The sequence below is a fragment of the Monomorium pharaonis genome, chromosome 10, assembly GCF_013373865.1.
Source record: "Monomorium pharaonis isolate MP-MQ-018 chromosome 10, ASM1337386v2, whole genome shotgun sequence".
NCBI classification, from domain to species: domain Eukaryota; kingdom Metazoa; phylum Arthropoda; class Insecta; order Hymenoptera; family Formicidae; genus Monomorium; species Monomorium pharaonis.
The window spans coordinates 4,275,408-4,303,046 of record NC_050476.1 but is presented as its reverse complement, the minus strand read 5'-3'; the positions used below and the strand labels follow the sequence as shown (position 1 = coordinate 4,303,046).

General features: G+C 42.1%; 1 protein-coding gene and 1 long non-coding RNA gene across 3 annotated transcripts in view; one reads left to right on the top strand and one right to left on the bottom strand.

Annotated features, from left to right (window-relative positions):
• LOC118647587 overlaps window positions 1–16,489 on the top strand; it is a 440,336-nt gene extending 423,847 nt beyond the window's left edge. The window contains exon 4 of the long non-coding RNA XR_004964782.1: window positions 10,051–16,489. This is a non-coding gene — a long non-coding RNA (uncharacterized LOC118647587). The remainder of the gene's footprint in view (window positions 1–10,050) is intronic.
• The window catches only part of LOC105834037, a 92,254-nt gene that overhangs the window by 51,169 nt on the left and 13,446 nt on the right, over window positions 1–27,639 (bottom strand). For both annotated transcript variants that reach the window (XM_036292770.1, XM_036292771.1), the window contains exon 2: window positions 7,346–7,484. In XM_036292770.1, the coding sequence (XP_036148663.1) occupies window positions 7,346–7,484 (139 nt within the window). The remainder of the gene's footprint in view (window positions 1–7,345; window positions 7,485–27,639) is intronic.

The window sequence follows — 27,639 nt, the reverse complement described above, 5'->3', positions numbered from 1 at the left end:
GGCTTGATAAATTCACCCGATGATCGAGAGGCGTGACTAACTGGTAGACGTCCGGCGAACACGTGCGCCGTGTCTTTGGCACCGGGCCCTCTAATTAGACATTTATTCGATGGCCGCAAAGAGAATGGTTTGTGGTAGGGTGATTTTTCTACGCAATCTATTCTATGAGGCAATTTATTAGCCTTTAACAACTTAACGCGGTAACGATTTTAATTGCACCGCGTATCAATCTCGATAGCGAAACGACAACGATAATTGTTAACGTAACGATATTCAGGTATCTCTATTAAACAGCGAGATATTGAATCGTCCTACAGCTTCCACAAATTGAATCAAGCTGCGCTCTGATGCACCTTTATGTTTGCATCGTCGTCAGTATGCAGATCAATATCTATATTACAATTTCTCAAAAGACACATGTATGTAAGATAATAACTTTCTTGAAATTTAATAATTAGTGATTTACTATATTAGTGTATAAATTCTGGCATTTTGATCAAGCAGATATTAGCGAAAAACTTTACTTACAATTAATATATTATATTCACTTTTTAATTCTTGATAAAAAAAATTTTTTTTAATTTGTTGAATAAATATGAAGTGTCATTCTCAGAAAACATTAAGGTTTCTTGCATATGCAAAAAATATCTCATCAAAGATATCAAAATATTTCTAAAAGACGTCTTAAAAGATATTTTTTAAATATTTGTCACATGTAAAATATGTCTTTTATAGATTTCTAAAAAAATATTTTTTCAACACTTTCGACTGGTTTTGTTTATAATCGCGTTGTGTTATTTTATCCTTTCTCACTTCCTTTCTAAAAGCTGGCACGCGATCACGCCGCACCTTCTTCTTTGCACCTCCCTCAGGGGTCGACCGTCCGATCCTCGGGGCGTTACGCAATTAATTAGACTGCGGCGGATCTTCGATTTAGCGTCTACGCCGACAAAAGACCGTACTCGCGCGCCGTGTGCGAACGGCCCCGCAAGCCCAAGAAATGCCGAGACGGGTCCGTTCTCCCTCGCCTTTGATGCCGGCGGATTTGTGGCTCTATTTTGCATTCCACGTGGTCTACCACGCGGCAGCACTTTCCCTCTTCCCCGTCCTTTCTCTTTTCCCGACCTCCTCGTCCGTCTTTAGAGAATTAAAACGAGTCTACGGCGATGGCGACAGCAGTGACGACACGCGGATGCATTGTCGAGCGTTGGCACTGCCGGGCAATTATTTGTAACCTTTGCGACAAATATACATATATCCCCTTTCGTCTCTCTCTCTCTCTCTTTAATCGGAGCAGTCGCTACATCTCTCTCGCGCTCCATGTGAATCGTGCAGCGTGGAAAATCAAGCGCCGAGAAACGTAGACGAGTCGGATTTGCTAGTCCGTTACGTCCATGGCATTTCGCCCGGCGTCTCCTCTTACCGATCCCGACGCATCGTGCTCGGCCAAGAAATCCCGCGTGCTCCCAGAAGCCGGCCCGGCGCAGCCGGCAGGAAATAGATCCGTGGACCGCGTGGTGTCTACGGCGCCCGACGAAATTAGAGTCCACGCGGACTCGCGACACGTATTTTTGGCTCGGCGCGCGACCGCCTCTATCTCGGTCGGGTCCTCGGGTCTGTCGCCGATACCTTATGGTCTCAAATGAGATACGCGCGAACGTGCTTGCAGCAACGAATGACGCAAATAATTTTACATCGCACTAGAGCGATTAATCGAACTGACAGCCAAAACTGACGAATTAATTTGCACATTTACATTAAATTTCAGATACGTGGATATGCTATGAATAGATCGAGCGTGGCTACTGTGTATAATCGTAAGAATTAAGTAGACAAAACAGAAATAATTGCCGTTTTCTTTGTTTCCCTGATTTAGGCAATTGTCTTTTCGCTATTTTAACTGTCTTTCGTCTCTTCATTCTTTCCTCTATATGATTTTTAGATTTCGCGATTTACGCTCTGTTTTTTCTAACGTCTACAGTTACGTCTTATAATCTGAAATAATTAAAACGCAAATAACAACAGACCTATTTTTCTCGCTAGAAGTACATTTAAATTTAAGCTGCGTGGTAAATACAATCAACGTGACTTTCGCGATTCTGTGTTCACGGATACGATTGTATGAGAGAAAAGAAGTGTATATATTGCGCCGGAACTTGTGCAAGTTTAAATTTTAACTCCATCCACGGACAGTAGGTTGAAACTTAAACTTACCGTCCTCAAGTTTTTCCATAATTCTCCCCTTCTTGTCAGATCCCACATTGTCGTCGAACTGAGTTCGCTTTTAAACTTTGTCTATTTTCGCGGATTCTTCCGTAACTCTTTTCGCGACCGTATTTCGCGCAGGTGTATAAAATTCATGTGCAAATTCCATACGCCATACGTGGCTGTTATGCCGTACCCAAACGCGGGTGAGAGAGAGTTCCATTTTCACTGAACTGGCGGCGACGATAAATCCGGGATGAATCGCAGCCGGGGATTATCAGCCACGAATGTTGCGGAAGCTAGCTTTTTCTAATTATAAGATAAGGCTCTAATCACGGACACGGGTTTTTTATTTGTATTCGCGGTTGGGCAACCGATTTTCGCGAGGGAATTCGAATTACGGCGGTGGAAAATATGAGCCGCACGGTGAAAATACCGGTGGTTCGGGCCGCTATTAAGTATAAATTACATGTCACCGGGGAAAAATAGGACCAACGGGAAAGCTGAAGGTGCGATCGGCTGGAAATACGATTCCCCGCTTAGCGATGTTCCCACAAAATTTACGATCGGCGTAATAGATATTGGAACTGCGGATTCCTTATTACGTGTGCCGCCGTTAGATGAAAGATAATGATTCCCAGCCCCGCGAACTCTGGCACCATCGGTGTAAAACCGTTTTCCCTTATGCAACGCGCAGTCTTGTTTCGCGCGAGATATATTGAGCATAATAGATTTTATTTCAGTATCGTATATGTATGACAACCGCACATTTGCCTGTAATTACGTCGCTGATTAACGAATTGCACGATTGAACCTTTGCCACTTTATCTTATCGCAATATTCTAAAGTTATTATTTCTCATCATAATTTCGCTGATGACATAGGTCGTAAAGAGAAAGCTGCACTCTAATGTTGTTTTAAATATAGAAATAAGCGAATAAGTCGATCTCTCATAAATAATTTGATAAGCGGCGCTTCAATAAAGCGACTTCCTGCGAGTCATTGTAATCACGGAAACGTCTTAGATATAAACGTCAGAAATATTGAGACGTTCATGAATTTTTTGCAATATAAAAAACATATATGTAAATGCTTGACATAAAAAGCACATGTACGGGAATCCAAGCGTAGCAATCTAGCGATCTTAAATCGAAGGTGGTGGATACCATCGACGTTTTATCTTTCTCATCGTATGCTACATTCGAGATAAAGTCTCGACGGGTTACTATCTTTCCCCCGCACGATCATGCGATCGTCCGAAGTACTGTCAATCGATTTAATAGGAAGTTCCACGCGCGTTTCTCTCTTACCTTTGCCAATCAACTGGCAGTTCCTTGGAATTTGCGAAACAAGAAAAAGAGAAAGAGATCGACATCACGGTGGCGCCAACGCGTCGACGCATGCAAGCACGCACGCACCTACGGCGGCCGCGAGTCCGCATTACATCGCGTTGCATTGACTTAATGAGAATGCCGGCGAGAGAGAAAAAGATAGAGGAAGAGAAGGAGAGAGAGAGAGAGAAAGGGAGATGGAGAAACGAGTACACACACATTGGCCGTCGAAGCGCGGTTCAAAGGGCGGTGAACGATTTCTCGTTACGATCGAGAGAGCCGCGCGAAATGTATTATTTATTTGTGGTCGGCTTTCGCGAGCGGGCCTCGGCATGTTGGGCTTGTGCGAGAGAGAAGCATCCCCTGTGTGTGGCGCCTCTAAAGGTACAGAGGTAGGGGCCTTGTTTGCAGGCATTGCACTACTCGTATGTACTCGTACGATGTATCTCGCAAAGAGAATCCGCGAACGGTACCGCGGCCGCCTTTCCCGCCGTTAGGCTCTGCACGTAAAGCGCGATCCTTCTTTACGCCCAGAGGCCGTCATTCCGTGATTCGTGCGACGTATGCTCTGATTGCATTTCGCCGCACGGCACGCCGCGCCGTTTGCACGGGAATGACAAACACGCGGAGCTCTTTTAATTAATTAGCAGGCAGAGGCGCGCGCGCGAGCGCTAACGCATTAATTATCACACTGATTTGTTTTCGTATTTATTTGGATTGTAAAAACTGACGCGCTATATATAGCCGCTGTAATTATCATAAATAAACATTTTAATTGTAGTCGCCTGTTATTCGCGCGAATATCATTCGTTCAATGGTATAGCTCGAACAAATATCGAGCAAAAACAGAACAATCGTATCGTTCGATACTTTTTATTTATTGCACGTGCCCCGGAGGCCGATTACGCCGCGTTGTACGCAAGCTCGTAATGTCCGTACATTGTGAGACCCCATAACTATTTGTCATGAGCGCGATAAGAAATTGCTCGGCTATTTTCACGTTGAGCGGCCGACAACGACGACGACGACGACGACGACGTGTATCGAATATCTCGTAGTTCGCCGAGCGCCATCGTAACTCTGTCCCGCCGTTACACGGGATGCATCCTCCACTCGGCGCTTTTAAATAAGCGCGGGCATAGCGCGCGCGATCCCTCATCGCGCACGTCGCAGTCGCTGAACTTTTCCTCCCCGCGAGACACATCACCAAGCGAGAGGAGCTCGCCAGGGTAATGCGATCCTCCGACGTGTGCAATCCCAATAAACCAAATCCTACGGAAACCGGTCCTCCCGCGCGCACAAATGGCGCGCCGGGAAGAGCCGCTCTCTTTCTCCCTCTCACGTCGGGGATCACCCGACCGCGGAAGTGGACGACCTCGTCGACGGCCTACTGACGGGGCGCTACCGTGCAGAAGCATACAGGAGGCGGTTGCGTGCGCTCGTGCTCTAGCTTCGCGTAACCGGCGCGGCGGCCGCTCCGTGTGTGCGGTTGACATTTAAATACATTATCATAACAATGCGCACGGATACATGTTAAGTTAATATCATCATACTTCTTCTCCCTCGCCGACGGCCGCCGTCGTTGCAGCCGGCGTACGGTAGTCCTTCGAGCCGAGGAGCGAAAGGACGGGACGCGAGATCTCCCTCCCCTGCGCGTTCGTCCTGCTGACTCTTCGCTTATAATGCACTTGTCTTTTTTTTTTTTTTTTTTTTTTTTAATCTTCTTGAAGCACGCATTCTCGCGACGCCTCGGGGACGGCGCGGATAATATATTTCGCTTGCCGCCAACGACGATTTGTTCCCATCGCGGGAAATAATCAAACGCGATTGCAATTCCACGGACCAAGTCCGTAATGTCCGCTGATGCAAATGTTTGTAGATATCGATCAGCGTCCCGCTGTATGTATTGCTATTTAGTTTATTTATAGCGGCCCTCTTCGCGAATGATTTTTGTTCTTAAAATTTCTTTTTCAAATTTTGGAACATATGTGTATCTCGAAAATTAGATCACAAAGAGTGCAATAGTTATCACTTTGAGATATTTAGATTTTTATTAAGCAGCAAAATATCCTACTGAGAAAATCTCTCATTCAGCAACTAGATATGTACCTTGAAGATTTTATGATAGCATGCAAACCCGATGTATTTCCGAAGAGTCTAATACGTTATACGTATTCGCTATTAGCGTTTAGTCCCCACGAGTTCTTCGCTTTAATTCACCCGGTGCGCCTTAGATTTGTCATCCGCAATAAGAACCGCGCGCGCCTCTTCCGCCGGGCGGCCAAAGAATTCACGGGCTAGTACGACGCCAGAACTATCTTAACCCTATGAGCGGTAGAACGATGAGGAAAGGTACGGGACTGGCGTAGGGAATAGAGCAAAGAGAAACACATATACGAGCGTACAAGCGTCTTGTAGCTGGACAAGCTTGGACGACCGCAGCGGCATGCGTCACAAAGAGACCGCAAACAGCCACGGTAAGAAGAGATTTTTAGTGCTCGAGACAAGGGAAAAGATGCGCGCGCGCAAGAAAGAGAGAGAGAGAGAGAGAGAGAAAGAGAGACAGAAAAGGAAGAGTGAGGCAGTAGATTCATAGGAAATACATTGATATTTATTTACGACTGGTAATAATAATTGATCTTAGGGATGCGTCTCTACGGGATCCTCATTCCCCTACACTTAGTGAGTTCTGAGCTGGCCCAGGGACTTACGACTTCTTTATTTCGCTCGGCCGTATATCAGCGCCAAAGGATACAAAGATGCACACTTCACTAAATAAATTTAAATCATCGCTTCAGCTTCTACCTAGACTTTTTCTTGTGCAGTGATGTTTTAAAAGATTTGTATCGTTAATCTTACTATTATAATTATAAAGATGAAGAAAACGATTAAAAATTTATAACATCTGTAATATAAAAATATCTGTAATATTTATAATTACAATTTGTACTTGCGACATTTACATTGTTCAAAATTTTAAAAAAATTGTTGGCAGAAAGCAAAATTGATTATTTATTTTAAATAATGCTATTTTATCTATTTTTATTATTATTTAAATCGATGCCTGTGATAAAACGTTCAATGTTAAATATCTCTTTCAAATTAGCATATCTAGTAGTAAATTTTTTCTCCATACACTAAAAAAAAATTTGCTACATTGAAATAAATATTTTTTCAAATAGTACCACGCAGAAGTTTTGTAAAAAATAAATAATATTTATTTCAAATAAGATAATATTTTCTATAATTTATAAAATGTATTATACATTTTTTAAATTGATAGAAAATGTATAATGCATTTTCTAAATTATAGAAAATATTATCTTATTTGAAATAAATGTTTATTTTTTACAAAACTTCTGCTTGGTACTATTTGAAAAAATACTTATTTCAATCTAGTAATTTTTTTTTCAGTGTAGAGGTCTTCAAAATAACAGCAAAAAGTTGACCGCATGCTCTGAGCTAACGCATATGTTTCCTGTAATATTTTCATGCTCATGACCATCGCAAAAAGCAGGCATAGATGGCTGATGCAAAAAGATGATATTTAGATAGCGGATATCGGCATCTCGCATCGTCGACTTGATGACTCCCTAGAGTCGTATAAAGCTGCGTGTCACGATCGCGTTTATTTCGTTCCCCGCGTGAGTATATACACTCGTGTAATGGTGCCGCTCGTTAGTTGGTCAGAGAAAGCATTAGAGTCTTAAACAGCGTCGTTTAATAAATACGTCGATCGTAAACTATTTCGCCCGAGATCATTAAATATCAACATATTACAAAAGAACCCCTCTTCCATCATAGGATACCTTTGCTGCGACTTTGCTTTCCTCTCTTCTTTGTTGTTGCATCCTCCACGCAGCATAATAAATCTGCACCTCGCACGCGTGTAGCCGAGGTGTGCCCAGAAGTCGAACATCATTTTAAACCGGCAGGTAATACGAACTCCTGAAAGAGAAATAAAGATAGAAAAACAGACATTGTCGAGAATGTATCAATTAATTGTATAAAACTGAAATCAAAGTATTTTCATAAAATAAAAATGGACATGCTGTATACACAAAAATTTGAAGTTTATTGCTAATGATCTATTGCTCCTTGCAGCAGCTTTTTTTCTAGGAGTGCATATGTTTCTTCTTCAAACATATTTACGACACGATTCAATAAACGCAACAGATCTTCCAATATGTTTCACCTATCTCACATTCCCCTTTTAAATTCCTGCAACCTGCAACTTGTTGTTTCTCAGAAATCGCGGAATGCGAAGTAACGATTCCGCGCGAGATACGTAACCGGCGTCAAGGTGGTCGCCGACCAAGGGGGTATCGCGAGGAACGAAAATTCTGGACCGGACCCATTTGGTCGCACGGCGGCTGCTATGAATCACGCGGAATCCCTCGCGGACGCGTCGAGGAGGGTCGCGAGACGGACGGGGCGACGTCGACATACTGCGTCCAGGTCCAGTGGCCCTCTCTCTCTCTCTCGCTCTCTCTCGCGAGTTAAAAAGTTTGAAAAGTAATCCTCTCCGCATTAGAGAGTTATGCGCGAATCGCGCGCATCGCGCGCGGACACTGATAAAGCGACACGGCGCGGTGTGACTCGCGGCGCTCTCGCACATAAGTTTCGCTGTGCGATTAATGCCTGCGAGGATGCGCGATGGTACGATTCCTGCATGGGACAGACGGGTAAAATAAATTGCCTCCCTTTAATAATATTCCGTATCTTTGCGCGCGCGCGAGACTTGCTGCGTGATCTCGTCTTGCATGTGAGAAAATAATCGACGGATTGGAAGTTCAGTTGGGAAATCCGCTTGCCTTAATTTTTTTTCTTTCGTCCTTTAGTAGATTTTTTAAATAAGAGATTTATAATAAAATGAATATTGGACTGATACGTAATTAATACAAGAAGTCCAAGATAGTTTTTGGCGCCTAATAATAATTTTTACTATTTCCTACTATGAAAAACAATTTTTATATAAAGCTGAAATTAATTCATAAATTAATTATAATTTTCTCAAATATAAGGTACATATAATTTTTGCAAAAGCGAAACAGTCAAGTCGGATAATATGCCTCTCACACTTTACACGCTTTGTCGGCATTAATGTGACAAACTAACTGTGCTGTAAAGAACTTTGAGAGAGATACGAAATGACATATGTGCCAAGTCGGTTCGGCGGCAGGGAAAACGTTGAAGTATCTTCTAGCCAATTATTCCCAACTTTGGTATCTACGCTTTCGCGAAAGCGATATCCGCGTTGAGATGTTGTTGTGACGTACCGTATATTTAAACTCCATCCCTCTCGCCATTAATATATTACATTTTCGCGCCGTCTGGCAAATCGCCTTCGATCCCGCGCTCTTTAACTGCCGCGGCGTCGAAGGCAGTCCTTATACTCCCGGTACCGAACCGCGCGACTACGTAGTTATTGTAATAAATACCTATGTACAACCTGGCGTTAAGCCGCGTTCGCGGACCGAGAGGAGCCGCAATAAAAATATCAATGCCCGCTCGTACCCACTCGTCTCATCTCGCTTGCTACCATCGAGCCCTATTCAGGTCCATCCTCTCTACTTCGGTAAGAGAGAGATGTAGGAAGGAAGAGCGTGGTGGAAGGGGGAGGGGGGGGGGAGAGCGCGTGCATTCTCACAAGGCAGATGTACAACGCTGTCGCTGCCGTTGCTGCTGCAGCCATCATGCCGCACCATCCGACGGCCTAAAGCGGGCAATAAAGGAGTACCGCGCTCGCGCAACGCAAACTCCAACGCACAAATCAAAAAGTAATGGCTAGTTAGTCGCGCTCGACGCGTAAACGCATCTCGTGAATGACCGAGGGCGGATGTTTAACCCCCCGTGGCCGGGGCCGATTAGCCGACAAATTGGACGCGCCTGGGCCTGCCTCCACCCACCCCCCGCTCTGCCCTCTCGCTGATCGCGCGAGCATCGACGCGAGGAAAGTCGAGCGCCGAGAATGTCGATCATCCATAACGGATCTGGGTGTAGGCAATTACGAAGTTTCTTAGGTGTAGCTCGAACTTATTATATCTTAATCGATAAAGCTTCCAAGCGTGAAAGAGGATTGAATACACATAGATGTAGCGGTACACGGTATGATCTTCATCACGAGAGAACAAAAAAAGCTCAGGTAACGTTTAAATTGATAAAAAGGGTGTTAGATTCGTGCTTCGTTAGTTTCACATTTTTACGAAAGGAATAAATATATACTAGGGGCTCTGCATAACGTGTAAAATAATTTGTTTTGCTTATTTTGTTTTATAAATAAAATAATAAGGCAAAATAATATAATGAAGACCTTTACATTGCGGTACTCGTGGGATTTCGTGCCCTTTCGAAAATGGAAACGTATAGTTAATACACACGTAGTACCGTAGTATACATAATTTTCCTCCGGCAAGTATGGAAGAGAGACGTAACGCACGAACTTTAACACTTTGCCTTTCCATATACGATCGACAAACGAGTTAATGACCTGTTTCTCTTCTTTCTGTTCTAGGTAAGTACGATGGAAACGTCTACTGACTGTATGGAAAACCTTTCTGCCGTTCCAGGCGTTACGTTACAAACGTAAGTGCGTTGCAGAATCGATAAGATTCTGTACAACTGTATTAAAAATAAATTATTATAAAAAGGAAATATATAATTTTTTTTTTTCAATATATCACGTACGCGTTTGAATCATATAGAAATAACGCGCTGAATTTTGTAATAGATTTATAAGATTTCCGACGAAAATACCTCAATTTCCGCCTTGCGAAATGTATAATGGTAAATCAATATCGGAAGCAACAGCCGAAGCGCGGTAAAATTTACTTTCCGAGAGGCTCTCCTGAAGCGTGAACGTGGATTAACGCGACGAAGATTCACACTCCGCCTCGGGCGGCGGGTAGCTTTTCCTTCCCCTCGTTAGCCTAGCCTGATCAACGGATGTCAACTATCATCGCCGTATTCGCACACCGTTGAACTCGCCCCGATAATATTTTCACGGCGTTTATCATACCTGTGTCGCGCCTCGGCAGCTCCTCGGGCTAACGACTCGAGATGCCCCGTAGGCGCGGAGATGCGGCAGCCGGAGACGCTGCATCCAGCTCGATCGCTAGGTACAAGCGGCTAAGAACTCGGTAAGAAGGAAAGAGAGGAAAGAAGGGAAAACCCGGAGAGGGTGGAAGAAGGATGGATGCTGCCAGCGACGCTTTCACGCTTGTTAGCCGTTCCCTCCATGCGAAAAGGGGTAGTCGTATTATCCCTCCGAAGCGCCGTGCTAATTATTTATCGAGCCGCGTCTCGGCTGGGTACGAGCGACCTCGGACGTGTGACGGGACGACTTCCAGCGCCGGCACGGAGCGGTGTGTGTGTGTGTGTGTGTGTATGTGTTTGTACGTGTGTACAAGACAAGAGCGTAGCACAGTGAGATCTAATCGTGATAGCTGGTGTATTGGTTAAACGTAATTCGTCCCGAGGACAGCCGCAATTGGACGCGTCCGGAAAATAACGAGCGCGCTGCCGGAGGTGGAATTAACCGTCGCGCACGCAAGCGGCGAACCGAGTAAAGCGGTGTATTTTCGATAAATATAGCCGTGATCACAGGACCCTCAGTTCCGTCTTCCGACTCTATCGGAGATGTATCATTACACGTTCACGCGCGCGCGATTCTTTAATGAATACCTAACGAGATAATCGCATGTGAATACATAGTACATATCCGAATAGTGCTCGGAAGCTCAATTCAGCTTTATCATATCGAAGGGGCTGTTTTACGTGCATCGGGCGATGATGTAAGTGAAATATAAGTGTAATATGGTAATCGCGGATTCTGATTGAATTTCTCGTTCCACAATTTTAATATCTGACGATGGAAGACAAATCACGCGAGAAATATTGAATAAGGAACGTCCATTTTCGCATCGCCGGAGATTAATCTGAGGAAAGCCCTCCGATTCTAATTGCTTATAAATTGGAAAAACGGTCGTATCTAACGAAAAATCTCTCTCTCTCTCTCTCTCGTGTGTCTTTTCTCCATATGGATGAGATATTAAATCGCGTTCGCGGCAACGAATTACTACCAGTCTTAACAGATGAAAATATTTGCGTGGCTGCGAAATCGCGTATTCGATAAATACGTCCGTTGTAGCGGCCTCGTAAATACGCATATTACAGCCCGTAAAATCGGATAATCGTTTGCCGATACGGGGGCGAACAACGAGTACACCGGTGTGATAACGTTTCGTCCACGGTCAGCAGATTGGCGATTGGTACACGCTGAGCCATCGTTCCCGCGCCCGCGAAAAACTCGTCTCGCCCATTTCCACGGCCGCAATCGAAATCGAAGATTATGCCCGAAAACTTTCGCGACAACGCGGTTCACCGCGCGTTAATCGAATCCCGCCGTGTGCCCGGTCCGTGTTTCGATTCTCTCGAATCGCTGCCTCGCGCGCGATCGTCATTCTAACGCTTTATACTTCACAAACTATATTTCACTCCCATCGCCTGTAATTTTATGTGCCGGCTGTCCCACCTATCTTCGAGACGCGCGCGGAGAGCCACGGCCATGTCAACCCGCCAGGCCCCCGATATCCAAAGTTTATTACCGGTGATAACCCGTAAATCGCCGTCCGCAGGAAACGGGTATAAGCGATAGCGCGCGAGGTCGTAATCTACACCCAATCACTCTGCAAAGTCGGCGAGTGAGAAATCGGCATCGCCGATTTCGCCGATCCAGCACCATACGTCCAACGTTTGCGTTGGTAGTACGAGGCGAAATTCCTTCCGCGTACTCGTCACACCGCGTAATAGTAATCCTCCGTTCGTGACGTTGCCTGGAGTAGAAATAGCCAAAGAGACTGGGTAGCTGTAATTATCAACATTAAATTACGTCTGCTTTTGACGGCAAAGAAATGTGCGTGACAACGATATTGTATCGGAATATTTAAAGATTAACGCAACAGGGTTTATTAAAATATAAAAATTCATTAGTACAAATTAATAGTGAATTAACAGCGCTTCGATTGTTAAATGTTCAGTGCTAATATTTGCGACGAATAAACATGTAATGCATTAATAGCAGAGGGATGTATTTATTTTAGGTTGTTGCAGAATTGATTCGGTTTTACGGTCGACAATGTTGGTAAATGAAAATTATTTTACGGCATTCAAGGAGGCTATTTATTCGTCGAATTAATTGCGCGCGAATGGTAAATAGGTCCATTGCGGAAATTTTGCAAAAAAAAAAAAACGAGATAAAGCTGACGCAGGAATAATTAAACGATAGAACTCTCTGGTGGGTTATCGGATTTGACGAAAAAACATGAAATATTGCTGAATTCCGAACTCGCCGTCGTATTTTTTGTTTGCGCGTTAATATTTGTTTTTAAACGTGTATTTAAAACCAAAGGGAAGATGAACTTTTGATTATCCAAGTTAAAATTTTTCGCTAAAAACCTTTTCGAAATGTTTTCCAGATTCCAACTGTATATTATTAATCAAACGCACGAAGGGATAATTTATTTTATCATTTTATCACCAGCCGAACGTAGAAGTTAAATATGAAAAATACTCGCTGTTTATTTTCTCGTCTGCGCGATATTTTAAGCATTCGCGTAATTCATTTCGCGTTGTCGGAAACGTGATATGCTCAATACGTCATCGCCGCGCAAAGCTTTCCCCACATAGTTTCTAACTATCCGACAAAAAGTTTCGCCCCGAATTTATCACTACAATCGCAATCTAGGTAACGACGCTAACCAAATTAACTCGCGTATACCGCATCGCGTTCAATAAAAAAAACCATTTTTATTTATTTTTTTTTAATAATGAACATTTTCATAACAGATTATGCTTTCAAGGTTTAATTACTGGTAGGGAAACCGTAAAATGTCATGGATTACTTGATTAAACGATCGCTGGGAAGTTTGGCCGTCTATTGTCCTCGAGTTTAACGAGCGATTGATACGTCATTGTGGCGGAATATATCCATTGTCGAAGCCGACTGTAGATTGTAGACGTAATCGATTAGAGGTGCAAGACACTTGACCCGGTTTACCGGCGTCGTCGCCGGCTAATGAGTTGGCTAAATTCAACTCGTCCTCGTCGTTCGCCAATCAACCCCGGAGTAAACTGACCGAGCGTCGACACGTCGTGTCGTTGGCTCGCTCGTACACGAGGAGGCACGTGTGCGTGCACGTACGCGGGCCCGTACGTGTACACACGCATCCGAACTGCTCGCAGGGGGTTGGCTGTTGCCGGTCGCGCATAGCGCATAAATTTTCGTGCGCGCATGCATGCGTGCGCGCACCATGGCGTTCCTTAACGACGGAAATATATATCGAGGTGATTCCGCGCGCGCAGGAATTTCCTCGACGAGCGCCGACGAATGCGATGCGAGACGACCTCGAACGCACGTGCGTGCAAATGAATGCGAGATCGGACGGAGCAAATCGACGAAAGCCACAGATGGTACGTGGCGCGCTCGAAATCGATCCTTAAAGAAAGTAGTGCAGCATTACGCATAGTCCCTCCCAACTCATTTCTTGCAAGAAATTTGCGCTTCCGTTTTGCGTTTAGAGAAAAATCTGCTATTTGACATTTACGATCATAAAGTATGTTTATTCTTTTGTATCAAAGATTCTTGCAGTTTTTTCCCCCCAAGGAACACACACACACACACACATATACCCTAAAGTTTGGATATGTCTCATTAAAAGTCGTGGCGCGCAAATAGTTTTCCTTGGCCTAAAATCATCCAATTAACGAGCAAACTTGCTTTGAGAAAAATAGACTACGCGTCGCCCAGGTAGGACTTGAATAGCAAAAATAACGAGGGTTCGTTTGCGCGCGATATCAACAACTCCGAGGGACGCGTCGCTAAACCGTTACGCAGTTTAACGTCGTAGCGATTGTTTTACGAAGGAATTTTCTGGCGGACGAAGCGCGCATACCGTATTGAATAATTTCGTGCGTTCCGGGAATATCCGGGCTGACGAACTTCGCATCTGACGAACTGACAATAACATGGTGCGCCGATGCAATTTGCACCTGCCGGGTCACGTCACGACGACGGTAGCTTCCAATAATTTGTGCGCTCGTCGTCGTCGTCGTCGTCGTCGTCGTCGCCGACGCCGCCACCGCAGCAGTCGCGGTGCTCTCCAGCGGTTGTCATTACGTTAATTAGTCACGACGACTTTCGCGGAGAGCAACCACGGCGAGCACGAGAAAAGCCGATGAATTATTTCTCTCCCTTTCTCCCTATTTATTTCGTCCACACGCGTGATGCATTCACTCTTGTAAATGCAATAGCGAGAAACGAGCGTTTATTATCTCCTCGGCGTATGCACGTTTCTCTCAATGGCCGAGCATCTTGCGTCATTAACGTATTACGAAGCGAGCGAGAAGCGCGATTTTCTTTTTAAAATATAATAATCTCTTGCGATTTTGTCTCGCGATAAAAATTGTCCTACGTTTTCACGAGACGCGGCAAGGCTTTTATTTTTATCTCTTCTAAACCTCTAGTCCTGTCGGTATCTGCACGGGCGCTTTGCTCGCTGATTTCTATGGAGTTAAAATCAGCTTGTTTTTTCGCAACGCAGCCTCCATCTGAGGTAAGAGAAACCGCGGCGTGCATACCGAATGCATTTGAGATTCCTTTCGTCGAGTTTTGCGGACGCGGAGCGAAAAACAGTAACGAATGTAGCGACCGGCGCTCCACGGTCTTCTTTGTTCTGTCGGCAGCGCATCTAGATCGAAGCTCGCGTGCGACGTGAATGCCTCCGAAGGGTATTCCGCGAACGATCGCGCGGTGCTCCAGGTGCATCGCGTCCGTATGCACGTCGGTGCAACCACCTCGAGGGAAATTATCGTCGATGTGGGGTTACAGCCTGGCTGCACAGATGGTGCTACCAGTTTCACACGGTGGTTGAGGTATCACGGCTTCTCTGACCCTCTTCCATAGGAAAAGCTTGCGAAGCAAAGTGCGACTTTTCCAACATTCGTCGAGGAATTGCGATTGTCACGCCTGCCACGTTCTGCACGACGTAAGCGAGGCTTCTTTAGCTACATGTAAATGGGGAGAATAACATTCACGTACATTCGTGAAAGTTTGAATTTTACTCCTATTTCTTATATATTGGCATTATATATTATAAAAGCCGTAAAGCACTCCACATATATTTTTCAAAATCAAGTTTAAACTCTTTGTAATGTGAATGTTAAGATGAAACAGCGTATATTGTGATATCTGTCCGTATACGTCCGCTGTTATTTTCATCTTTCGTATCGTCATTACCGTCGTAATCACCGTCATTGTGAGATGTCGCTAGAAAGGAAAAAAAGTAGGTGAAAGGAGTGTGACTTTAATGAATTGCACAGCTACTGTTATGTCCCGTTGTATTCACGGTAAGTGCATACATGCATATATGAGATTGCACTCGAACGTCTTTGAACAAAAAAGCCTCGATTTCGTTTCATTTTTCATAATACTATGCGTAGCAAGCGAAGAAGATGCTTCGTCCTTTTATCTTTTGTTACTCGCAGCAAGAGAGTATTTTTTTTCTTTTTCCTCCGCCTTACAATTAGGCATAATTACACGTACGTCAAGTATTCAACGTATGAGAGCATACGTCACCGCGGTGGTAAATGCAGTCTATGGTAAATTAAGATCTTTTCCTTCTCTTAGTAATTGCTTCTTGCACTAAGAACGACACATTTCATGTTTCCATTCTGACATACGTGATATTTTTTGCCAGAATTGTGTCATATATTTTAAGATTGAGGTATTATTTATATTATGTTTATACAAATCTTTTTCATGTAGACAATAGTAACAATGTAAATTATTATAAATTAGACATAATACAAATAAAGTAATTAAATTATAGAGTTATTAATGTATGGGCCTCTGACCCTAATATTGAATAAAATAAGATAAAAATATATCACTAAAATAAAAAAAGACTGAATATAATTTTCTTCTTGCTTCTTCGGTGATAAGCCATCAATTATTGTTTACATAGACAAATGTAAAGTTCACGTAAAACAGTTTACATAATTTGTATTTTTTAATTATAAATTATTTCGATTATAATAGTAATAATTTTCTAACATTAGTATGCAAATTATTCAAAAATTAAATTTACATATACAATTTTAAAGTCATTTTTAAATAATATATATATATTTATAAATTTTTGCAAAAACGCATTTAATAAATAATATACTTTAACATTAAATTCTTAACATAAAAATTGTATTAAACTAGTATAATATGTATCTAATTATAATGACAAAAAAGTTGCATACTTCTGAATTGAAAAATGTTCCCATTTTTTCAATCTCGTTGGATCATTAAAAGTTCTATAACTATTTTTTTCATGAACTCTTGCTTTTTTTGTTCCTCAATGTATTTCGAAATACTCCAACCTACGTTATGTGATTAAAATCTTATGCATATTAGGTTTTACGAATTTAAAAGACCCGCTGAAGAACAGTGACGATGTGTGTTAACCACACTCACATGCGTTCACCACAAGCTTTCTCTTCTTCTCTAACGCAGTGAGCTCGCAAAGAGCTCAAACTTGTGATGAAGTGGATCTCCCGGCAGTCATTGGGGTAGCGCACGACGAACGGGGTAGGTTGTCATCGAAAAAAAGTAAAAAAAAAGAGACCGTGTGCGAACCTTGTAGATTATTATAATAAAAGTCTCTCTCTTTCTCTCGACTTTGTATGTTCGCGATAGCGTTATCCAGCTTTGTTCGATTGACGTGCGCATTGCATCTTTATTTGCATTTGTCCTGTGCACGCGAAACTGGAGCACACCTCGTCAGTGCCCAGATAACAATGACAAAATACGTTTCTACGCTTTAGATTCTCTTTTCGTTGTCTAATCGATAATAGAAAACGCTGCGTTCTATTCACTGCTACCTATTTAAATGTTTAAATTATGGCATTTTATTGTATTAAATATTAAAATAATTATTTGAAGCAAAAAAAATATATATATCTTCCTCTCTCATTCTCTTCTTTCACTCATTCACATATTCGAGTAATGAGATCCTAATACTTCCCTGCTAGGAAGTGTAAATATTCTCGCAGTTTGGTCGTACTTTTTGATCAAGGTGTAGTACGGTATATTCAATACGGTTCCACATAGAGGCTCATTGTTTTATCCCTGAATCAATTACATGGCTCGGCTCCCGTCCGATGCTATCTCCCGCCTGAGGAGCGCGCGATTCGCGTTCGCGTTTGCATTCACGTTCGCGTGTATCTTCCGTTCTGCTTCGCAAACCTCTGTACTGTGCCTACGTGTATGTACCTACAAATGAACTCGGAGATCCGCGAGCTGAACCTGGTAATTGGAACGTTCGGATAAAGCTCGCGGCCCATCCGTCCGTCGCGGCCGCCCCTATATCGATCTTCCTATTATCCTTGTCTTTCGTTCTCTCATACCGCCTTTTGCCATCGCTTATCCCTTTCATGATCGCTTCCGGAGCGAGCATACTTATCGGTCTTTTAATTAAATCCAAGTTTTCACGCAATTAAAATTTCATACCTGTCGATGAATAAATCGGTTTATTTGTGACCGGACAGGAGTCGATTAATCGCATATTAATACCGGATCTGCTTCGTAAAAATGTTTGAATGTTGGAACAATTACATTTTTCGTTTGTGATATAATCCGATGTTAAAATATTCTTGTTCTACAAAATATATCCTTAGATAATTTATATTCGTAAAAAAATCGATAAAATGTTGCTATTCTTTTTAATTTAAAAGACATGCACACGTTATATAAAGATTTATTTTTAGCTGTAACTGACATTCTATATTAAATATGATGTTTATTATAATAAGCATCTTTATCGTAAAACACAAAGAAATCCATCTCTACAAAGACATTATTATTATGACGAGATTCTTGGTCAATGCGCCCATTTCCTTAGCGGAAAATACGTAGAGTAATATATTATGTCGTACTCGGCAAAATGGGAACGAATATAAGATCGAGAAAAAGAGCAAGAAGACGAAAAGAGACATATAGAAAAGGGAAGCGAACGACACGCTTGACCTCTTTGGAATTACAGAAATGGAAAGTGTGGGCGCTCCGCGGAGACGTCAGCACATTCAGTAGCGTCGTATACATGCATACGTATGTCGTGCTTTCGCTCAATCTGCGAAGCGGCGAGTCGGCAAGTAGTTACAACGATTTACTAGCACGCTTGTTCGTTCACGCGAGCGATGTACACGTCCTCGTCAGCCATCGTGTCGGACACGGGACAGTTCTCCGTTACTATATATCAAGCTGCGTCCATGCCACTAAAGGATTGTTATAGCTTGACGGGGCTTTTCTATCTCTTCTATCTCCCGTGTCCTTCCCAGAAAATCCTTCCGAAGTCTAAATTACGAAAATAACATTCTAATTCATCAGCAGCTGCGTTATTATATAATATTTAACTACTTGGTTATTTGCCAGGCAATCTTATGCTTGGACAGTAAAAACAAAAATTATTGAAAGAACAGCCAATGCATATAATCATTCATAATAATTTTTTATTAAAAATCTGTGTAATAAAAATGTAGAACTCGTGATAGAATTAGTGCAACGCTTACGCGCCGTGTGATCGTAGTTCTTGCATAAAAACTGTGAGTCTATATCAGAGTCGGTTGAATAGGGACGAATAACGTGGACCTAAAGGCATTCTAAAGGAATTCACCGCGGTGAAGCGTCAAAAGACGCAACATCAAATACCGATGCCAATCTGGTCGCTCGTACCAGCAAATTGAAAATCCGCAGAAGCAGAAAATAGATTTAAAAAAAATCTGTAGGGACGAATCGAACGGTCATGTGGCAAAGCTCTTTTATTCCGACCGACTGCAACCTCCAATAATGTCGTTCATAATTTAGAAATCGCTTTATTTTAGTGTACGGAATTAGAAAAACTTATTTCAAGAATTATTTTAATATTGAAATTTATCTTAATGTCAATTTAATGCAGTATAAAGTTTTATTTTAAAATAACGACAATACGTAGAGAAAAGCAAAATAGAAAATACCAAACGGAATTTTGTACATGCTTAGTTATTGCAATGTTTTTCACAAAAAGGAATAGTATAAACAAGAATAAATTTTAGATAATTTTTTCGCTCTTTGACTTGAAAGCTCAAAGAAGAAAATCTATGGCAACGACAGGGGGCGACATCGTGGGGGCGAAAGGGTAATAGTAAAAGGGAGAGGTAGATTGGACGTGCCGATTTAATTTCGTTGCGAATCACGCTCAGTAAATACCGTTCGTGCGGATCCTGGGAGCCGATCGTGGCTGAAGGAAGAAAGTGGCAGCTGGTACGCTTTAATTAAACGAGCGGAAATGATCCTCAGGTAAATATTAAATGCGACGGACGAGCCGTGTCTCGTTAATATATATACGAGCGGCGCGTGAATATGATTAAACTTGTATCAAGGCAAACCGGATGCGTCGCGTTGCATCGTCAGAAAAATCCTCTCCTGCCGTCGTTAAATTCACTCGTGGTACATCGGCTTTGCATATGATTTTATTATCGCGCAACACCCTTACCTTACACGCGACGTGTCTGGTAGAAGAAAAAAATGCGTTATTTTATTTACATACTTCGCGTAAGTAATACAATAAAATAAATCGTTTTCACTTTCAACTTCATTTGCACGCAAAGCAAATACGAAGTACACTCGTTGCGCCGAACGTTTTTCATTAATGTTTATTAAAATTGAATATTTCTCGACGAACTGAAATTTCCAGTAACTGATATTTAATTACATTAAACAGAGGCGGCGCTTCCTCTGAAGGTTCCAGTTTTTCTGATTGCTTTCCCGCCGCAATGCAGCAGTTCACCGTAACGAGATTGGCGACGTTAGACTTTCAGATCCGGGAAGTTCCGACGGAGTATTCCGCGTACCGTCCTCAAGAGTAACGCAAATTATCCCAGCAAGACGGCCTTTAAACTTTTCCTCGACTAACCTTGTCATCGCTCGTCTCGCAATTAGTCTCGCTCGATGCGTTTTTGCTCCCCGTGTCCGTCTGATCGACTGCCTCGTGCGACAGTGTCGCGTGCCAGAGTGCACGCTAGTTTCCTCGTAGAACGATACACGAGATCCCTCTCCAGAGCGTTAGAGCTCGGTTAACACATGCCATGCGTGTCAGTCATTCACTCGGTGTAACGCGACACTTCAAATCCGTGCCGTTATTTTTAACCCGCGCATGCACAACTCCGAATGGTTATTTACCCGTTACGCGACGTTAACCCCGCCACGGCCGATAGTATCGAGGCATTAATTTGCGCAAACGAGTAAGTCAGGATGTGACTAAGAGATAACGAGACAGAGATCCAAACGTTTTCAGCTTTGGCAGGGACGCGAATAGCAGCCGGATTCTCCGCGAGATTCCCAAGATAGAACAAGGGGAAGGTCAGCGATCTCATTTTCAAAGAACGCTCGATTGATCCGTAAAATAACATAAGAAGCTTTCCCCCTGCCTAGTTAACGAGCGTAAAATATAATATATAGCGCTATTCTCGCTAGGACTCGCTTTCTTTATGCTCACATCTGACCGCGTAGACACCGCGTCTACAAGATATAATTCTCATATTTATGAGTGCTGTGCACTGATGATACGTATGAAGATGTTTCATTTGATTGACCTGTGGGGTTAAATCCATTAAGCAACATCCATTGAGATGGAGACTTATCGTGCTAGTAATTACTACACGGTATTAAAGAAGGAATAAAGGAGAAATTATTTTCTTAATATTGTTGTATTGTTGCATAGCCGCATGTTGCACCATTCCTCGACAATTCATGATTAATAATAGCATGCAATTCAATGATAATCATAATAAAATATCATTGCAGAGAGATATAAAAATATTTATACAATTGTTATAAAATTTCGAAATAATTGATATTACATTATCTGTTCCGAGCACATGACAAGCTAGAGAAAAGGGAGACAGTGCGTCTAATAAAAAGAATCTCTTTAATATAAAAAAAAAATCCTTTATCTCAACCCTTTAAAATTTTCACCCGAGACAGTTAGGGAAACTAATCACCGCGATACAGATCGCGCTAAGGAAATTACCGAGCGTCTCGACCTCGGCCGTGCCACGAAATCCGAAATCCCTCGGCCGGGGGATCCCGGGGCCACGAATCATGGTCGAAGGGACGCGCCGGTATCAGCGATAGGGCCCCAGAGATTAGATTCGCGCCGCATTATTATGGGCGGGCGCGGTCGTGCGTAACAAATACGTCTGAATTTTCGGGGCACGGCCCGGCCCTATTATCGGCGCGCATTTGTATTCGGCTCGCAAGACGGGACGCGTCGCTCCTCGGCCTCCTAGGCGTTTTCGATGCGAAACGACGGGAAACGCGTACTTCTCCCACGGGGCCGCATAACCCGCGCGTTACGCGCGAACGTGAAGCGTACGCGCCGACGAGAAGTGCGCGAGAGAGATCCGCCATGAACCCAAATGGAATTCCCTTCCATCTTCATCTCCAGCTCTCTCTCTCTTTCTCTCTCTCTCTCGCACGCGCGCGCGCACCTCTGGCCGTCTGGCAACAGTAACGACGCTTCCGCCTGATGTATAGTTATCGTTGCAGACCGTTCGAAACGGTTTCGTTCGAGTCGGACGAGTCGGAACATACCGGACGTGTCTGCGCGAATTATCGCGAGCCGAAACACGATTTACCCGGGCAATTTATATCGTCGGTAAACGTCGTTACGTTTCCTCTATCAGACTTGACTCTTTTTCGGCTTCCGGCGATGATCCCTGTTAAATAAATATCAGATTCCAATCGGATAAGATTTGATTAGCACGAAACAGTAGTCGTGTTTGGAGCTGGCTTTACTTTAGCATATCACCGTTGCGCAAAAAAATATTTAAAGGCAGAGATTCAAAATGTAATGGAATCAAAAATATATATCAAACGTTAAAATTTCCAGTTCGTCTGATTACAATTCAAACATTCGCGTTTAAATATGTGTCGAAAAAATATCTCGCAGTAAAATATCTCCCATCCCCGTCAAAAAAAAAAAAAAAGATAGAAGTTGCTCAGACAGCGAATATTCGAACCGAAGCCAAGGGATAAGTCATGTCTCCGATATAAAATGTAACAAGATCATATATTTATAGCAGCAACCGTGGGGCAAAGAGGTGACACGTGGTCACGATTTCCAGGCATTCAATTCGCAAGCGAATCGCTAACCCTGTCCGGACCGGACGTGACACGAAGGGGAGGGAGAGGGTCCACAATTAACGGCTCGTCTCCGACGAATATACGGACCGTTCGTGCGGGCTGCGCCGTGTCATACGTCACGTCTTTCGGTGCGCGGTATTTCGGCGTAACGAGTTGAGTCGCACGCGTTATTCGGGCGCGACGTGAGTAACGATCGGGTGAAACTCGCTGCAACATGATGCAACGCGACGCGTCGCACTGCGTCGCGCCGCGCCGCTCCGCGCCATGCCAAACCGAGCTGAGCCGAGCGGACGGGCGGGCGGGCGAACGTACGTATATACGAACGGCATCCTGCGAACGCGATACAGCCTCAAAGTTTCGGATTTCTACGGCCGTACGAAAGTTACCGTCACGGAAGGCAGACGGTACGCTGACGAGATGGCGAGAGCACGGCGGAATCGAGAATTTATGGAACGACGGGGACTTGGGATATCTCCCACGTTGGGAACTCACGTTGGGAGACGACGACGCGCCCGTTAAACGTTGTACCTGCCTGCCTTGCAGCGATAATATACCTCGTTACCTCGCGTAGCAGTTACTCCCGTAACACTCGCCCCGTAATTTTGGCGCCCCTCGTTCCACACTTGCCTTTCTAACCCTTCGATACGCCTTGCACACTGAAACCACCCTCTTGCACTATTTTCTCCTCGCGTATGCAATTGAAAAAATTTTTGTTTTTCAGTTAAAATACTATTATATTTATATACATTAAATTGCATCGTGCGGAGATAAAAATTGTTCATTTCGAATTACTTGTCACAATTTCCAATAGAGCGTTTATTTAATAGCGCGCCAATTAAAATCTATTGCAATGGAAAAACTATTTCTGATTGTTTTCATATTACATAACTACAACGGAGCACACAATGGTCGTTGATGAAATAGTTTCACACAAAAAGCCGTAATAAAATAGTTCGACGGTATCGGCTTTGTAATCACCGTGCGTGCAAATTTGATTGCACAATCGATACGAGTTTCCTCGCTCTAATTTATTAACTCGCCCGCCACGTGGGTAAACCCGTAGAACAAAAAGCTCGTTCACCATCGTCTCTGACGAACTGAGCGTTTGCAGAACCCCCCAAATAAAGGCAAAACTTTTCGGTAGACGCGAGGGTTGTTCCGACAAGGGTCAGAAGCCTATTCAAATTATTACACGTGCGGCAACCCTTTCGAAATATCGTGTACGATGGTAACGAGGTGCTCGTCGCGTTTTGAGTAATTTCGATAATTTCTCCTTCTCTCTCTCTCTCTCTCTCTCTCTCTTTCAGCGAGACTCTCGTCATTCTCTGCGAATTATTCTAAAACGTGATATGCACTTCTGAAAAGACGCGTTGGCGTGACTTCAATGCGGTAAACCGCAAGTAACTGCCACTTCAGGTAATACAAAAGCTTTCGAGTCGAGAATTGCAGAGACAGAAGTAACAAGCAACAAAACTTCCCGAAAAGGAAATACAATGCTGCGTCCTATTTGATTTAGAGAATAAGTTTTTACGACAAAACTTAATTAGGATCGAATTAGCAAAGGGGAGTGACAGTCGTGTTTATCCAAAACAGAAATACTTTTTTTACTCAAGATGTCGATATGTTATTCCCATAATAAATTGGACGTGTTCACGTGTGCGCTACTTTTCAGAATTATATTTTACCGCCACACATTTTATATGATAACATTATAAATTGGACTTGACAGTAAGTAATCACAAAATAAGAATAATCCAGATAAGAATAATTTTTGAAACTTGAATTCTAAATTTGAATTGGATCTTTGCTACTCTTACTTCTATTAAATTGGACAAAATATGAAATCGTAGACATGACGGATTGAACTCTTTTTACTAGTTTTATTAGCAGCTTGATGATTTTTGTTTCTAATTATTGATACTTTTAAACTGGAAAGCAATTAAAGCGACTGGTTTGATTTAACGAGCGGCATAAATAGAAGTTTAATATAATACGCCACGACGAACGTTAACAAAAAAATTCATTCGCTCAGCTTTATATCATTCTAGGCAGCATACTAAATATCCTAATAAACCATAATTTATGTTTTCAGAGCATCACTCTTACGTTCAGAAATGTAATTGTAGCAATAAACACCTTTCTTATTACGCATCAAATATTAACTATACAACATACCCATCAAGCAAGGCACACAATTAATTGCGTCATAAAAGATAATCGAATTACTTTATTCAATAAAAGTTTGCGCCCATTAAATGGTACGACTCATATTTAACAACTCGCAATGGGATGTAACATGCTATATTTGCAGCGCCGAGTATGCCTTAATGTATATTAAATACACATTTATTTGGCACATAATAATGTATTATTATATTATACGACATAAAATATTAATTTAAAATCACATTTTTATTTATTTAATTCATAATTTATATTTTTCATTGTACGCTTAAGTTTTCACACATTTCAAACAGTTACAGTCGTAAAATTGTCAGATGCGAATCCTGAGTTTACACGAACATCTGGATGCCTAAGCGATGCGTTAAGACATACATGTTTGTTGCGTTTAATGATATAATAAAAGTTTCACTTCACTTTATTCGTAAGTGCCGCAATAATTGCTTTCCAAACGTGGAGCGCGAGAGCGGCCGCTGCAACGGTATCGGGAATGCAAATTGGTCGAAAACCCTGGCCCCGTGGCGCACGATTCGGACGTTTTTCACCGTACAGATGCGTTTTACCTGCGCGAGATGCAGGCCGCGCCTCGTCCGCAGTTCGTAACAGGCTCGCTGTTACGAGCCCGGTTTCGCAGATGCGGAACGCGTTCCTTTGACGACGCGCGCAGCACACAATGTGCATCACAAGCATGCACCCGCTACTCTTACGCGAAAGCCTTTGCAGCCGGACGAACGCTAATGACCTTAATGAGGCTGTTTTGACGCTTGCCCGTTCCCGTCCCGTCGCCATGCACTTCTCTTCTCCGGTGTAGTGTAACCGCAGTGCCGGGAGTAATTGCCGCCGATGCGCTCGGCCCCGCTCGCTCTCGCCTAATTGCGCCGGATTCCTTGTCAAGCATGAACATCCGATATCGAGGTCGTGTCCGAGTAACGCCTCGACTTGGTCGACACGTGCTCATGCGTTTTCTTCTCCCGATCCTTCACGTCGTCATAATTTCATCACGTTCCGTAACGTGCAGATGTTATTTTTTTACGACTGCGAAAAGTGTAACGTCGCCCATCAATTGCGTGTCCTGAACTACATTAATCCGCTAAGAATCGTATAAACAGAGAAATAATTATTGTAAATACCGAGAAAGCGCTGACTTTTAGTGATCTGATTATTAATACGTACACGTAATATGCGATCGTGTCGATAGAGAATTAGGATCAACTAAATCAAACAAGCTCGTTTCAAATCTGCTTTCACTCGAAAGCTTTGATGATCACATTACTAATTAATCTCGCAATTAAATGGTCTTCTGACCATAACTCGCTAATACGCCGCATTATTAGAGATTTGTATAAGTAGAGATAGAACTTTACATGTATTTTTAGTGATCTGTACCACGATCATGATGTTAAAACCATTCCAAATAATTAATATCCAAATACTACTTAAATAAACTAATAATATAATTTCTTTACTAAATATCTATATATGTATGTCATTAATAAGAATAATTTTAAATTTGTGTATTTCATTTATATTATTTTGCAATAATAGTTTTAATATTACTTTAAACGTTGTATGTAATTAATAATTTAAATATATAAATTTAAAAGGATATGATATATAAGCAATAATATTAAAACTTTTACTTTGAGAACATTTACAAACATGTTTTTGAGCGCTTTTGAACAGATGATATTGCTTGGTACAAAATTGATCGTTTTACTATCGTTCCGATCAATTAGAAACACACTAATACGAATACGCGCGCACATGGAGCGGATTTCACCGCTGTAATATTGGATATCAAAGTTTACGCCAATTATCCGGGGCAATTTTCCACGGGTTGAGGACATACTACGTTGAGGAAAACGGGCGATAAAAATCATGCATAGATCCTAGAAAAGTGGATTAGAAACGTTTGAACCGAACTATTCTTCGATGCTACTCAACTAAAGTGTGCGTATACAATGAATAACAAATACACATACAGTTTGAATCTTGTGAATATGTAGTACACATCAATATGCAATCATGTTGATAGGAAATTATGATCAACTAGCTCGAACGAGCTTGTTTCAAATCTGCTTTAGTGTTCACATTGCTAATTAATCGCGCAATTTAATAATCTTTTGACCATTATTCGCTAGTACGGCGCATTATAAGAGATTTGTAGACATAGAAATATATGGTAACGTTTCTTGATTCGATTGATGCACTTTAAAATGCTGATAGTTTCTAATTTAATATTAAGTGTAATGACATACAGTAAAGATATTTGATATATATATATATATATCAGAGTAGTAATTAATTAAACAGTTAAAAATTAATTAACTTTTAATTTAACTTAATTAATTTAGTTTTAAACAATTTAATTGACGAGTCATATTATAATTATTTTGAATAATCTAACTGTAAAAAGTTATGATCTTCTAATTTAACATATATTAATGCTTTCATACAAAAATGATTTTTACTTAATTAATTTTACCTAATTTAATCTTAACGTAACTTTTAATTGAGTTGATTTTTTATGTAATGTAATTTTTAACGTAACTGCATTAATTTTGTAAGCCAAATTACTAGCCAAGTACCTCAAATTAGTTTCTTTAAAAGAAATTTTAATATATTAACTCTATGTACGTATATATGGCTGCGTTAAATTTATTTCATTTATATTGATTCGGAATATATTTTGAT